The 16,645-nt window shown below is 36.3% G+C and overlaps 1 protein-coding gene across 5 annotated transcripts in view; it reads left to right on the forward strand.

The window, feature by feature from the left end:
- Positions 1–16,645, forward strand: part of kcnip3a (Kv channel interacting protein 3a, calsenilin) — a 145,590-nt gene that overhangs the window by 73,969 nt on the left and 54,976 nt on the right. The window contains exons 1-2 of one of the 5 annotated variants that reach the window (XM_073909256.1): positions 9,708–10,104; positions 10,189–10,327. The exons of 3 other annotated variants lie outside the window; for them this stretch is intronic. In XM_073909256.1, coding sequence (XP_073765357.1) covers positions 10,231–10,327 — 97 coding nt within the window. In that variant the 5' untranslated portion in view covers positions 9,708–10,104; positions 10,189–10,230. Of the gene's footprint in view, positions 1–9,707; positions 10,105–10,185; positions 10,328–16,645 lie in introns of those variants that run through there. One more of the 5 variants, XM_073909257.1, reaches the window with a different exon arrangement.

Consider the following 16,645-nt stretch of genomic DNA (forward strand, 5'->3'; position numbering starts at 1 on the left):
CTTGATATAAGAAATTGTAGATATTTAGACTAGAAATAAGACAAAAAAAAATCTAAGCAAGAAAAGCATTTTTTGCAGTGTAGCTATAACAATCAGATTTTTATGTGAGGCAATTTGTAGTACACTATTAATACATTAATATGTATCTGCTTGTTAAGTCATTACGTATCGGTGACGTATGGAATACTGTTTCTGATTCCAAGCCGCTACTCATTTGAATTGAGAAAATATTTGTTTATGGCCACTTTTTAGTCATATCACACATTAAAGTGAATTTTAAATAAAATCATGGTGTACACAACAGCCTCTGGACTTGCTGCATCAGAAATGTTAACAATTTATAAATAATTCATCACTTTCTGGCCATCTTATAGTAAGCATGGACATATTGCCATTGTGATTTTCAAAACTATAAGATCACTTTGTAAACGTTTATTATCACCATTTGTTTAGTTTCTTCATACAGTTTGATATAGCGCTTGGATTTGGAAGCCGTTTCCTTTGACGTCACAACTTAACAAGTGGATTAAATCGGTAAAGTCTAGATTGAATATGCAGCTGGCCAGATTTGCAATATGCACATCAATATAGCAGCATTATTTTTTTTTTGTGACACTGTATAACAATAATTTATATTTTTACATTACTGTGACGGTTGGGTTTAGGGTTGGGGTGAGGGTGGGGATAGACGTTAAAAAAATTGAATAGATAGCATAAATAATACTCTGTAAAACTACTGTTTTTACATTACTGTGATGGTTGGGTTTAGGGTGGGGGGGGGTAGACATTAATTAAATACAATAAATGGCAATAAAAAAATAAAAATAATTCTCCTAAACCTTAGGCCGCAACCATATCCGATCTAGCAACAACCGATTAATAATGCTTAACTTATGCATCGAAAACCATGAGTTAAAGTGGAAGATCACCCAAAACTGAAAATGTCTGTCACCCTTTACTTACTCTTTACTTGTTCAAAACCTGGTTGACTTTCTGTTGAACAGAAAAGAAGATATTTTGAAGAATGTAAAAAAACAGTATTTGTTTTCTCTGCTATGGAAGTCAATGGTTATAGGCTTTCAGCATTCTTCAAAATATGATTTTAGCTTTAACAGAATAAGAACCTCAAATTTTGTAACCACTTTAGGGGTGAGTAAATAGTGTGTAAATACTTATTTTAAGGGTAAACTACATCTTTAATATAGGATTCATGAATAACTTCATCACCAACAAATGAACATTTTTTATAATTCAAAGATCAATATTAATAGAATAGAAGGAATCAATAAAATATTATAATAGCATAATAATTGAACTATATATGCTGTGCATTAATAAACCCAGTAGTCAAAGCTGTACTTAATAAAAATCTCCAGTTGTCTGCTGAAATGAATCATTAAAATACATGCAAAGGTATCATTATCTTATGACCATACTTGTTGAGGTACACAACTAATTATAATATGAAGTACTATTATTGATAATGCATAGCCGGGGTTGTGGGTTCGAGTGGTTCGAAAACCCTCCCACTCCCCTAACCCACTGTCAAAGGTCCATAATTTGTCCAATCCAGAATAATTCTGAAAACGTACCTCAATATACATTTCTGGAGACCTTCAAATATGGACCAGGAGGTACGTTTTTGTTCCGTTTTTGTTTTTGCGAATCCAAGAGACCGTTGTGTACGCTTTTTGAGATCTCAAATATCTCTCGCAAGTGCCATTGGCGCCTACTGTTCTTCCATAAATCCATCAGAGGCCGCTGTCGTCTGACTGTTTGACTGACTGACTGACCGATCAGCTGAACCACCCACCCACTTCCTTAAACTGACCCGAAAAATGTAAAAAGCAATTCAGAAAAAGAAAAAGCCCTCTTCTGATTTTGACCACGTTTTAACACATTCTCACCCTGTTATTTACTTATTTTATTTTTGGTTTCTGTTATTGTCTCACCCTCTTTCTGGAAGCATTCTTCAGCAGACTTGAACCCTGTCATCGCCATTATTTCCTCTCTGCGTTTCAAGTCTACATGGTGAGCTAACTGAATAAACTAAAAAGCTGTCTATACAGAGGTAATCGGTCAGCTGGTTAGTGGGAAAAGGAAAAGCATCATACAGCCAGTAGCGTTCATTTTAAAAATGATACTTACTTCTGGCTACATAATTCACAATGTTCAGAAATAAATATAGGATTCTGTTTTCAGAATGAGCCTAACTTGAATTTGTCCCATATATAAGCTCATTTGTCATTATTTGACTAAGCAATCAAAAATTGTGAAAATAACCCATCAAAGGCTTTAAGACCAAGCAAAATCTAACATAAGTGAAGTCATCTTTCACTACTGACCTATTCTGTCAACCAGGCTCGTTCTGACACCCAGTTCTGTGGACGTTTCTGGAGACCGCGAAATACATCCCAGGAGGTACTTATTTTTGCAGTTTTTGTTTTTGCGAATCTGTGAGAGGCAGCTATGTGCGCTTTCTCGCATCATAAATGTCTTTCGCGAGCGGCGTTCACATCCCCGCTGTTCTCGTGTAAACCCACTAGAGGCTGCTGTCGGCCGACTGTCCATCTGACTGACTGAATGATTGAATTGACTTACCCACCCTCCTCCTTCCCTGAACCCAGGCCCGGATTGGCTAATCGGGAGGCCCGGGAGAATTCCCGGTGGGCCGGTCCGTTTTTTGGCCGCGAGGGCCGGTGTCCCAAGCTGCAGAATCTGTTGCTCTCAGCAGTCACACTTTTCAAATTTATTTATTTACTTGACTACAGCCTTTTTATGCATTATTTTACCGCAACTCTTCTCTTTTCATCTATTTTAATGATCAGTTGTGTCTCCTTTCTGAATGCAGCTATTGTGGTCCAGCGGTTAGCGCGTTAGAAAAAGACACTGCGGACCTGGGTTCGATCCTCGTTAGAGTAACTTATTGTTTTCATTTTTATTGTTAAGACATATAATACTGTTAGGGTTGTTGAACATTTGAAGTTCTAAAGCAGCTGTTTTCTCAAAAAAAGACGTGATAGTGTCATTAGAAACTGATTTGGAAATGACCTTATTTTAATATAGTCAGTCGTGAACTGAGGTGGGCCGGTCTGAGGCTTGAAACTCCAGGGCTGAAAAGGAGTCCCACTCCGGCCCTGCCTGAACCCAACCAATTTTATCGATTGACCTGCCCACCCACTTACTTCTCTAAACCCAAATGATGTTTTACAAAAGCCATAGAGAAAAAGAAAACCCCTTGTCTGATTTTTACCATGTTTTCAGATTTTTACCGCATTCTTAACCCTGTTTTTCACTCGTTCATTTTATTTTTTGGATTCTGTTTTTGTCATACCTGATTTCTGGAACCGACTTGAACCCGGTTGCCGTCATCATGGTCAACTTCTCTGTGCGTCTCAAGTCCGCCGACGTACACGACGAGCTAACTGGACAAACTGGTTGCAGTGGGAAAGCCCTCCACATGGAGGTAAGCGGTCAGCCGGTAAGCACCAAAAGGAACAGCATCACACTAACCCACAGCGTTCGCTTAAAAAATGAAAATGCAGCCATACGTACCTCCGGCTACATAATTCTTGGTCTCCAGAAGCATCCACGGGACTACATTTCAGAATGAGCCTGTGTTGTATTCTGTTGTTGTTAAATAGAGAAAACGTTTTACAAGAAACTTTCATTCAAGATCTTGGATCTTATCCTTGAAAGAAAAAATAATTTACAAGAGAGGCTAGAAAAATAAATAAGCTCTCCATTATTCATTATGTTTTAATTATTCAATATTCAAATGGCAAATTTCTGACTTGAGGAAAGTTGAATGTGCTATGTGCTATTGTTATTTGGCTAAAAAATGACTATGCTAAAGCTTTTGATATAAAATTTTATTTCTATTTCAAAGAAATAAGTTTTTTTTTCTTTATATTTCTTTATTCTAAATCTTTTGGAAATATTTTTGGTACATCCGACTAGCTAATCCAGCTGAAAAAAAATGTGCTTAATGTCACTAAATGCAGTATTTAAACCTCATAATTAAACAAAAATTAAGTGAATAACTGCAAAAAGTTAAAAAAAAAAAAAAAAGAACCACCCCCTCCACCAGCCTGGCTACATGCCTGTTGGGACAATAGATTTTAAATTAGTTAATAAGTCATGTGCCTCAACAGGTCATAACATTTCCTTTTTTAAAGTCATGAAATATGTGCTATGTAATGTTCAAGATTTAATTTAAATACTGTGTGTGTGTGTGTGTGTGTGCATGTGCATGTGTGTGTCTGTGTGTTTGTGTTCAATGAGTCAGGAAACATTTTGTGATTTCTCATTTTTTGAAATCATTAAATACAAACATCTCTTGCAAAGTATATGAATCAAGGGTATGTTTTATTTTTGCGATGGGATCTCTAGTTTCAGAGTTGCATGTTCATCTGTTCCTCACAGTGCTCATCTAGTGCCGTCTAGTGGTTATGAGGAGAAAACAAACAAACGGACCTAACGCATTACCTCATATCCAACCCATTTACTGTACCCATGCTGCAATAATCTCACAAGACACGATGCTTTTATAAATGTTCATGAATATTTAATGAAACGTTTGTCATCCTAATAGCAGCAATTCATAAATAATAAGCTTCTGTCATTATGCGATATCGATTTAATTGTTTTTTTCCCTCTCAAGGCTGCTGAAGGGTGGGGAGAATCACTTTTAGGAGTGCTGAAAAAGACACTAAAACAGTTTGTGGCCCCATTAAAAGAAAGTGGCACTCTAGGCTCAATCTGGAAATCAGAGATTGGCTTGCAAATGGGGAAATGAGAGAGGGCTATAGGAAGAGTGAAAGAAGAGACGACGGATGGGGAGTGTCCCACAATCAGGCTATTGTGGACTTATACTACACTGACCCTAATAATTTGGATGTTAAGCACACACTAAAATGCTAGAATGTTTGTATGCCTGTTCATGAAACAGCAGAACATTGAAGCAAGCTTTTTTATTTTTAAAGAAAAATATTTAAGGAGGATCTATTTTACTCTCTTTTTACAAGATGCAAAGTCTCTCATGTACCTAGAGCAGGGGTGACCAAACGTTTTCTCATGAAGGGCCAAAAACAAACATAACTTAGGGCTGTGGGCCGAAGGTAAATATATCAAACTGTATTACAAAAGTTGCCATAGGTAATCTCATATGTTTTTTTTTTTTAAATAATATTTAAAAAATAAATCAAAAGCTTTGCTTTAATCGTATTGGGCTAATGCATTATATATTGTTTACATTTTATAATAAACGTATTACAATGAAAACTAAAAAACCAATTTACAACACAAAGAACATGTGAATAAATCTGAGTTGTTTCTAACATTAAATTAAAACATTTAATCCAAGCTTTTTTTTTTTTTTTTTTGTAGCTCAACAAAGCAAACAAATAAAGGCATGGGATGGTGGGCCAAATCAAAGGTTATCATGGGCCAACTTTCGGCATCTCTGCCCTAGAGTGTATATAAGAGACATTTCAGTGAAAAATACCAACTTTATTTTATTTTAATTTTTTTTACTCTTTCTATGAAGCTGCCCCTTTTAGGGTTTGAGCTTAATTGTGCCATTTTGGTGACTGTCACTTTAAATTAATAATAATAAAATATTTTATTTATAGTGCGCTTTTCTCAGACCCATAGCCCTAACAGGCATACAAAAAAAAAAAAAAGACCACAATAAAATATGAATGACTCAATTCAATTGGATGATACAATTAACAATCTAAGTTGAAAGCAACGATAAAAAGTTGAGTCTTGAGAAGTTTTTTAAAACAGTCCAGAGAAGCGGCATTACTGATGCTGATTAGTAGGCTATTCCATAACTTAGGGGCACTATACGAAAAAGCACGACCACCCATAGTCTTTAGTTTACAGCGTGGCTGATACAACAGAAGTCCAGATGAAGAATGAAGACTGCGAGTGGGAGTGGCCTAGTAGTTACCAGGTCACAGATGTAGTGCTAGCCCATGCACTGCTTTGTATGTTAAAATCAGAGTCTTACAATCAATACGTGACTTATAAACAGGAAGCCAGTGAAGTTGCTGAAGTACAGGAGTGATATGGTGGCACAAGGAAGTATGTGTTCAAACCCGTGCAGCAGAATTTTGAATATACTGTAAACGTCTCAGAGAGCTTTCTGGTAGACCCCCGAAGATTGTGTTGCAGAAGTCAAGACTTGGTGTGATGAAGGCATGGATAAGCCTTTCCGCATTAGGCTGTGATAGAAAAGGTCTAATCCGCGCAATGTTCAGTAGGTGAAAGAAGGCTATTTTAGTCAAGTGTTTGAAGTGTGAGTTAAAACTAAGCTGTGCATCCCAAGGCCCCCAAGGTTGCGCACCTGGGTCGAGGAAGACATTTGAAGATCATCAACAGAGAGTTTAAAATCATTACACTGTTTAACATTGGAAGCAGTGCCAATTCAAATAAGATTGTGCTTCCAGTATTTTTTTTTTAAAGAAGAGGGAGCTACAAACGCCTATGTGTCAGCATAGTGGCAGATTAAAAGACAAGACAAAGTCCTATGTTAATGAGCAAGAGATGATGACATGTACAAATGGAGAATGTCCATTAAAGTGTTTTTGCAGACTGTTTTTATGAAGTGTAATTATACAAAAAATGTTATTAATACATTTGTACTATTAGAAGGTGATTATTTTCACAGGCTGTTTGTTGCCACACAGCTGTGTTTAAACTGTTTAGAAAAGTGTTTTTTTTTTTTTTTTTTGCATAATGGGTCCCCTTTACTTCATAAAAATATGCATAGATTGGAAAATTATGTTATACAGCACAAGACTGTGGCTAAATCTAATGTCCAGTTTTTAAACTATATATATTTACCCTTTATTCAAATATATGAATGTCAATTTAAGCATAACATTTGTGTTTATAATCCACACTTTTATTCTTTGCACAGTTTAAATATGCTAATTGAGGAATGTGTTGGAATAAATGGTTATTATATTGTTGTAGGGCCATCAAGTTGTCAATCTCATTGCTCAGCCAGTATTTAACACAGTGTGTCAAACAAAAATAAAATAAAATAAAAAGGCTAACGTGGTGAAGTTTCTGTGTGGAGTTTGCAAGTTCTCCCAGCGTACTTTTACTCCACTACTTTCCTTCAACCTGCAGTCACTTTTTTTATATTTTCTTAACTGCGTCCCAAATCACATACTTATGCACTATTCTACGTCATTTTGTAGTATAGTGTAAGTAGTGCGTTTACACTGAAAACTCTTTAAATACCCGGATGATGCACTCGATCAGCCGGTAAAACGAAATTTGTAATGTTGGACACTTCACGCACTCAACGACCGCTGGTTTGCTCAAGTAGCGGAAGGGGCGGAGCTATCGGCTGCACATGTTGGATAACTTTATTTATTTTGGATTGTGAAAGCAAAATTCTTGCTATAGGGATTATAGCGCATCCAGATGGTGAATGTGGTTATACTCATGGCATATATTATTTGATAGTTTGCTCATTTATTTCACTGATTTGGAGACCATCAAACGTAATCAGAGAAATGGTTTGAATTTCCGTTTAGTAAAAAAAAACATTAGAGCTCCATTTTGGACGACACTACATACATATACTATACTGTTGAGTGTGTAAGTGCATAAGTACATAGTGCATAGTGTATAGTGTTCTATTTGGGATGCAGGTCTTGTCTATGGGGATTTGAAAAATCAGTCATGTGCTTCCTGTCCAATCAAAACACACATGGAAGGTAAATCGCATCATAATGAACTACCTCAAGACATAAGCGATTTATAAATGCAGCAAACTGCTTCAAAGCGTTAAAAGTATCTATGTATGTCTATATATGTCTAAAATCTTTCCACAGAATGACCCAGAGACTGTTTACTGAAAGTCAAAGGTGCAACTGACCTTTAGGGAAAGTAAGATGAGAATCTGATTGCTTTAATGCATGTTATACTCAAAACAGACCCATAACCAGGGTTAGATTTAACTCAGCCATTTTATATATATATATATATATATATATATATATATATATATATATATATATATATATATATATATATATATATATCAGAGGTCGCGTTAGACTTTCTCATTGCCTGTCATTTTGAGAGAGAGGGTTTTAAAATTTCCGTCGTAACTTATTACTGATCGTTATTTAATTTGCAGACTTTCTGATCGCTTTTTTAATCCATATTTTAATAATGAACTTGCACGATTAGCATAGTCTAAATTATTAATTTATTTATTTGACAAATGAACAATGACTACTATCTGCCTTAACACATCTTCCTCCTGCGTCGACCTGAATTGGGTGCTTGCCTGTGTGTAATCAAACGACTGTCTTTGCCTCGGAAATTCGACTTCTCGTGACCAATGACTGGATTTACTAGCGCCACTTCAGCCAGCGTTTTGTAGTTAGGAAACATTTCTCCTAAGGCTGTTATCAGAAAGTTTGCTGGATTCTCTGAATGTGGGATTTTCCGATCCTGCAAGCACTCGTTTCACCGGGAAAAAAATACTACAGCACGCGTTTGTTCTGCACCTCTCTTAGTCTGCTAACGTTAGTACGCACAACGCACCCCAGATAGCAAAATACACTTGGGCCAGTTCCGGCTGGGTTCTCACCTGCCGGAGACCCCGGCTGCCGTACTCAGGCCAGATGCGGCAGCCGTAAGCGAGCCGAAACTGCCGCGTCCGAGCCAGAATCGGCCCTCGAGTAATGTGCGCTGCGGCCTGGAGCTAGTGCGACTCAGTCCTTATATACCTTCATATAAAACCTTTTGGTATTACATTGGTACTTGATACATAGTATTACAACCATTTGAGTTGATATAACAGCAAACGCAGGCTATAATGTAAACACAAAGTGTAGGCACTGCATTTAACTTTTGAATAAAATGCAAACATCATACATATCCTATAACAAAAAAAATCAAACAAAGGTCAAAATAAATAATAATAAACGTTTATTGATTGCAAGAAACAAATAATACTAAAAATGAATAAATTATTTTGTAGTGCACAAGAACATCAATATAAAAACAATAAACCTGACCTCCTTGCTAGCTGCCGCTTGGTTGGATCGTATTTTTGTCTGTTTGTTCTTCATCGTCCACTGCATCACTTCCTCTTTTTTCACCTTTATCATTAATATCACAACTATTTGGCCGTTTAAAGAAACTTCTCACACTCAGCTGCTGTGACATTTTTGCAACTGTACGCAGCGGTGACAAAAAGACAAAACAAGTGTAATCGCCATCAGCTGGACAGGAGTGGGAATTACAGTTAGCTACAAATTACAATAGATCACACTCAGTAAAATCCATCAAAATGACGGATCACCTTCAGATTTTTCCGCCACTGCTGAAAAAAAATCTGTCAATGACGGAAAATATTTGGTTAACGTGACCTCTATATATATATATATATATATATATATATATATATATATATATATATATATATATATATATATATATATATATATATATATATATATATTGGCTTGGATGAGAGCATTGTTTTCTATATCATCCTTACAAATTAAAAGATTATTCAATGTCTTGTGACTACAAAATACAGTACATTTATCCTGTGAAACTTGAGCATTGTGCTTGTCATTTTCTTTTCCTCCCGCTCTCCCTCTTGCTCTCTCTCTCTCTCTCTCTCTCTCTCTCACTGTCTCTCTCTCTCTCACCCTCTCTCTCTCATATACAGTATCAGCTCTGCTTCATAGCTTTTATTCACAGAGAGTCATGAGAATATGTTCAGATATATTCAGCAGGACTCAGCAGGACGCTCGGGATCTCACTAGCTGTTTGGTTTGGATTACTGTTCGCGTCTGGACCTGGAGGTGTAATGTTATCCAGATAACAAATCAGCATTGTGTTGTTCTACAATGGGTCACATTGAGACCTTTCTGCCCTGAGCAGCTCTGGATCTCAGAAAGCCGGCCGAGTTAGGTCCATTATTTAAGAAAGAAATGTCTAATTTGACAATCACAGCAGCTCAAAGGAAACTCCTCATCTGAATATGCATTAATATTTGATCTAAATCCTGTGATCCTGGAGCTCTTCCTAACTGAGGAAGAAGTTTGAGGGGAAAAAGTAAGTGTCAGAGTGTTTGAGGAAATGTTTTAGGGATTAGAGTGTGTTTTGTAGTAGTTTTAATAATGACTGTTGGGTCAGCAGACATTGAGACGTTCGAGAGACGTTTACTGAAGGACAGGAGACATGGACGCGGCAAACGACTGTAAGAATGATTGTCAGAGGGAGTTGACCGGTATGCTGAGCTGCTTTTTTGGCTTGGTCACCGGCTCTTTTGCTCAAGGTACTTCCTTTGCTTTTGCTTTCTCTCTCTTACACTTAATAAAGTTTCTGATCATAGTAAAAAGTTTTGTTGTTCTTGTTGTTTAGAGCAATTAAATAACCAGTATTCATCAATATCAACGGATCTGAGACTATATTTAATGTCAAGTAATTTGTATTGTTTATTATATGTTATTTTACTTAACTTGTATTTATTTATTTAATTATTATTGTTATTAATGTATTATTATTATTCTTTTTTTGTCAGTAAATAGTCTAAATATCCTTCAAATGTAATTTTGTCTGAAAGTAGAACGCATATTTTTATTCATTGGAAACGTTTTGGCAACACTTCACTATAAGGACCTTATTAAATAATAATAAGGCTAATATTTTATCCAACAATAAGCAACTATTTCTTATTATTTCATAAATTTGTATTATTCCGTGTTAATTTTAGTTCATGAAAAAAAATTATGCTAGTTTATTCCTTGTAAAATAATAAAAGTGATACATCATAACATATCATATGTAAAAAAAAAAAAAAACTAATTAAACATTAAACCACATTAAACCAAAAAAAAAACTGCCTGATACAGTATAAGCTGAATTAATTAATAAAAACAATATTTTTAGTAAACCTTTAGTTTTCATTAGTTAACTAATATTAACCAGATTAATCAATCAGCAACATGTTTCACTTATTTTTCATCAATCTTGGTTAATGATATCATGCGAATATGAATTGTTTAATGATACCTCAGCTTTATTAAACAATATTAAATGACACAACCTTTGAATTTTGCAATGCATTAATAAAAAGGAATATACAAATATTTGCTAAGATTAATAAATGCTTAAGAGATATATTTATTTAAAGAGGTAGCCACTGCTAACAAATAAATTATTATTGTTTTAATAGTTGTTTAACTGATAAACGACCCCTATAATGAAGGGAATAAGTGAACTGTTTTATAAATAAATCATAAATGCATTATTTCTAATTGTTATCCTTTAAGCTGCTTAAAATATATTTTAAAAATTTAATATAAATTCAAAATATAGTTTCTGAAATCAACATTGGATGACTTTTAGTTTTTTAGATAAAACATAAAAACCCCCACCCCATCGATAAAATTTTAATTAATGAAAAATTCTGTCTATTGTTACAGCTCACTGATTCTGTGTAAAACAGTCATTAAGGCTGTAGTGTATTGTTATACTGTCGCTGTGACTGTGTACAGTATGTGTGTTTAACAAGAGCTCTTTAACTTTCACCAAGTACCAAACTGTTGTTCTGCCTCACTGCTGATAAAAGGACAGATGTTGTAGTCTTCTAAGTGAATCATTTAATCTGTCTGTTCAGTTTATTATATATTGTTACCTTTGGCTCTATTGAGACTTAAGAACAACCTGTTCCTTTCTGTCCTCTCTGGAATAAAAGGATCATTTTGCTAGAATAATAATGGATCATTGTGATGTGACATTATCGCAATGCACATTCAAAATTTGTTTGAACTAGGCCACATGAGTTGCATCACTCGTAAAACTTTTACATATTGTATATATGCATGGTATTGTCAAATGCGTAGTTGTAAACAATACGATTTTTTTCCTGTGGAACCCTGGAGGGACTGATTTTAGGTGAATCATAGAGCTCCCTCATCCTTCATAGACAGCAAGGTTACCGACTTGTCTAGAACGGTACCAAAAGACATCCCTAAAACAAACTAAATGCCTTCAGTGCTTCAATCCGAATACTATTGTGTGCACATAAAAAATAATAAAGAGCAACTTCATTCAACAGTTTCTTCTCAGTATAACTATATTGCATGTGATCAAGACTTCACGGTTCGTCGCACTGATTAATGTACCTCATTTAGATCAATGATAAATCGATTAAGGGATTGCTAATTTTTTAGGGATGATCTACCAAGTCAAATTGATCAAATATTAAAAGCAAAAATAAAGTTCTATCATTTAAAACAAAACAGAGCAAGGGGACCCCCTGGTGATTTGGGCCCTGTATAACTTGTTCCATATTTTGCACAAATTGATTTTGGACAAGAGCTAGTTTCTGTGCTCAGACATCAGGTTGTTGTGGTCCTAACATTCGAACACCACCCGTTCCACAATGCACCGTCCTCTTATGGCTCCCCATGCAGGTGGTGGGCCTGCAAGAGGAGTGTCCCACGTCGCTCCTTTGGGTCGAGCCCGGCTGGGTACTCTTCTGTGAAACCCAGCCAACAGGCACTCGCATACAAGCTCCAACCCCAGACTTGGCTCCAGGGTGGAGCCCCGGCTTTGCCATACTTAGTGACATTATGGTTATTGATGTTGTTGTGAACTTAAGGGGCTTTTGAACCACACTTAGTCTGACCTGTCACCTAAGACCTTTTTGCCAGGGGAGACCGTACAAGGGGCATTAGCCCCGACAACATAGCTCTTAAGCACTCAAACCCCTCAACCACGATAAGGTGGCGGTTCAGGGAAGAGTCTCCGGGTTGGAGGAAGTCCTTACCCTAGGTGGAGGAGTTCAAGTATCTTGGGGTTTTGTTCACGAGTGAGGGAACGATAGAACGTGAGATTGACAGGTGGATCGGTGCAGTGTCAGTAGTAATGCATTCGATGTACTGGTCCTTTGTGGTAAAGATCCATGTTCCTACTCTTACCTATGGTCATGAGCTTTGGGTCATGACTGAAAGGACAAGATATCAGATACAAGCAGTCGAAATGCGTTTCCTTTGTAGGATGGCTGGGTGCACCTTTATAGATAGAGTAAGGAGTTCTGTCACCTGGGACAAGCTCGAAGTAGAGCAGCTGCTCCTCCACATCGAGAGAGGTCAGCTGAGGTGGCTCGGGGATCTGTTTCGGATACCTCCTAGATGCGTACCTAGGAAAATGTTCCAGGCATGTCGCACTGGGAGGAGGCCTTGTGGAAGACCCAAGACATGCTGAAGGGACTAAGTTTCTTGGCTGGCCTGAGAACACCTTGATATCCCCCTGGAGGAGCTGGAGGAAGTGTCTGGGGCGATGGAAGTCTGGGGTCCTCCCCTAAGACAGCTGCCCCCGCGATCCGGCCCCGAAAAAGTGGAATAAAACGAGATGAGTTGAGATGAGATTTTGGACTTTGTACTCTGGACACCTAACGGTGCTGTAATAGGTAACTGATTCACTTCTCCACATCCGACAAGCGTTCATTATCAGCCATGGCACTCCCCTATCAAAATCTGATCTTTTAAATATAATTAAAACATTACATATGATTCCCAAACGTAATTCACAAACAAACGGTGGCACCTCAAACAAAACAAAAATAACCAGTGAAATTATGAGACAGAAAATATTTATGCATCGTTTATCTGAGATTCCTGGCTATGCAGTTTAAGTTAGTTCGAATCATATTTTAGTAAACTAAATGGATCTGGGCTGTCCTGGTTCAACAACATACTGTAAAAGATTAGCTCATCAGTCTTGAGTCCTCACATTTTAAGTTGTTCATTCGGCAAGTGAAGCACTATTGTAGTGGCATTTTGCTCTAAGCTGCTATCTCAGTAAGGTTAAACTGTGACGCATGAGTCTGTTGTAAAATCTTTTTCATCGTTTTTCATTGTTTATTTTTATCCGTCAAACCAGTGAAATAGCTTCATTGCTAATAATGTAGCACCAGTCACCACATACAAACTCACAATCAGAAAATTGTTTCCTCTTCCCTTACTTTCCCCACCTACTACCTTAGCTGCCTCAAATTCTGATTTGCATCAATAAAATGTAAGTCTTCGTTCACAAAATCAAAACAATAAAGCAAATACTTAAACCTGAATAATATTCAATAATTATCAAATGTAAACTTAATGATTTAATTAAATTAACTTATTCAGTTTAAACATATTATTAATATGAATATTAATAGAAAAAAGAAATGGCTCCAACAACCATTCTTAATAGCAGTTGATGGTGGTTTGTCCACAGGAATAGATACATTTCATACACTTCAGTATGTTTCGGGAAAGAAAGAAATTGTTTCATTCTGAAATTGTATATATTGCATATTGCATAGCCTTTCTGGTTAAATGTTGTCTGCATGTTTTCATGTTAATTGCCAATGTTGCTCTACTATAACTCTTGTTGGACAAAATGGAGGAATGTGAGGAGGGCACAGAATAACGGCATTATGATTACCCAGACTGCCTGTCAATCAAACTGTCGGCGAATGATCAATTGACCTTATAATCAAATTCTATTCTAAAGAGAAAAGACAGCTGAGATAAATGAGTCTTTGAAATGACCCATAGGGCCCACCCATAAGGGCTGTGAACTGTTCTTTATGTATGCAGATTTATATCACCGAGCCCATTTCATTTCCATTTGGCATACTCATATAGAGATGTGAACTCTGGGGTCATGAGGGAATGAATTCAATTCAGATCCCGGCAGTTTCTGCTCTCAATTTGTCTTAAATCTGCAGAACTTGGTGAAATCGATTTAACCATGGTACAATATGTTAAAATAGATGTGAAAGCTATTATTGGGTCTGATTATAAGGAAACCTTCACCATACCATAGACAGAAACTTAAAATTGAGTGGACGCATTTCAATCCCCGCTACTTCTTTATCTTCATAGTCAAATCAAATACTGTAGGTCCCAATTATCATTTAAATATTCTGTTACTGAAGCAGAATCTGTAGTAAAACAGAAAGAAACTAATGCAAATTCCCTAAGGAGTAACTGATGCCTATTATATCATGTTTTCTTTCATGTTTCCTTGTGATTTTGGCTAAATAAAATAGATAACTTATATGTAATCCAACAAAGAAACTTGTAATCATGCTGTGTGCTTGAAAATTAATTAATTCAAAAGAACAACAAATGGTTGTCTTTTCGATTTAACAAAGAATGAAATAACAGGGTGATTAATGGTATTACCGTTGTAACGAAAGCTCATTAAGCTAGTATATTTTGAAGATAGAATCAGTCACTTACTGTTGTTTTTTTTTTTTTTTTTAGACACAGATAGCATAGTTGTGTGTTTTAATTTATAAATGATCCAGCTACCAAGCTGGCAGTTAAAGCATCAGCTAAAGAACATAGACAACAAAATGAAAAATCATGATTTATATGAGGCAAGACAAGTTTATTTATATAGCACAATTCATACACAGTGGCAATTCAAAGTGTTTTTCATAAACAAGAATAAATGAGACAATTATAAGAACATAAAAAGATAATAAAAATAATATGAAAACAAAATTAAAATGTGTTAAAACAGGCTATAAAAAAAAGAAAGAAAGCTTGAGATCTGTCCGACGTAGCAAGGTGCTAAAAGGCACAGCTAAACCAGCCTGATCTCACGAGAAAACGTAAGTATTTTACGTTTTGCCAGTTTAGTGGCTAATTCGTACGAGTTCAGTCGTACGAAATGGTACGATTTAAAAAAGGAGGCGTGGCACCTGACCCCACCCCTAACCCCAACCGTCATTGGCGGATAAGCAAATCGTACTAAATTGTACGAATTAGATCGTACGAATTCATACGAATTAGCCACTAAATGAAAAAGTTACGAATTGCCGTGAGATTGTGTTGGCTAAACAGATGGGTTTTAAGTCTGGATTTGAATGTAATGTTGGGGCACATCTGATCATTTCTGGAAGCTGATTCACCCTGCTTTGACTGAACTCCTGGAATTTCTAGTTTATATGATTCTAAAGATCTGAGTGATCGGTTCGGTTTGTATTCAGTGAGCAAATCTGTAATGTATTGAGGTCTTAGGCCATTTAGTGATTTATAGACAAGTAATAATACTTTAAAATCTATTATAAGTGTCACTGGGAGCCAGTGTAAAGACCTGAGGACAGGTGTAATGTGCTCTGATTTTCTAGTACTGGTCAGAAACCTGGCTGCAGCGTTCTGAATGAGCTGCAACTGTCTGACTGTCTTTTTGGGAAGGCCAGTGAAGAGTCCATTACAGTAATCCACCCTGCTGCTGATAAAAGCATGAACAAGTTTCTCTAAGTCCTCACTGGAAACAATTCATTTAATTCTTGCAATGTTTTTGAAGTGATAGTTTGCTGATGTAGTTACTGCTTTAACATGAATATTGAATCTCATGTCTGACTCCAGAATCCCACCAAGATTCTTGACCTTATTTTTTGTTGTTTGACCCTTAGAGCCAAGGTACGCATTTACCTTGAGAACCTTATCTCTGTTGCCAAATGCAATGACTTCCATTGTATTTTTGGTTCCTAATACAGATATGAATGGCTTTTTTTCTTCTTCAGAACATCTTCATTTGTGTTTAATAGATGTAAGAAATGTATAATGGGCATCCGCTGCGTAAA

The sequence above is a fragment of the Danio rerio genome, chromosome 8 (assembly GCF_049306965.1).
Source record: "Danio rerio strain Tuebingen ecotype United States chromosome 8, GRCz12tu, whole genome shotgun sequence".
NCBI lineage: Eukaryota > Metazoa > Chordata > Actinopteri > Cypriniformes > Danionidae > Danio > Danio rerio.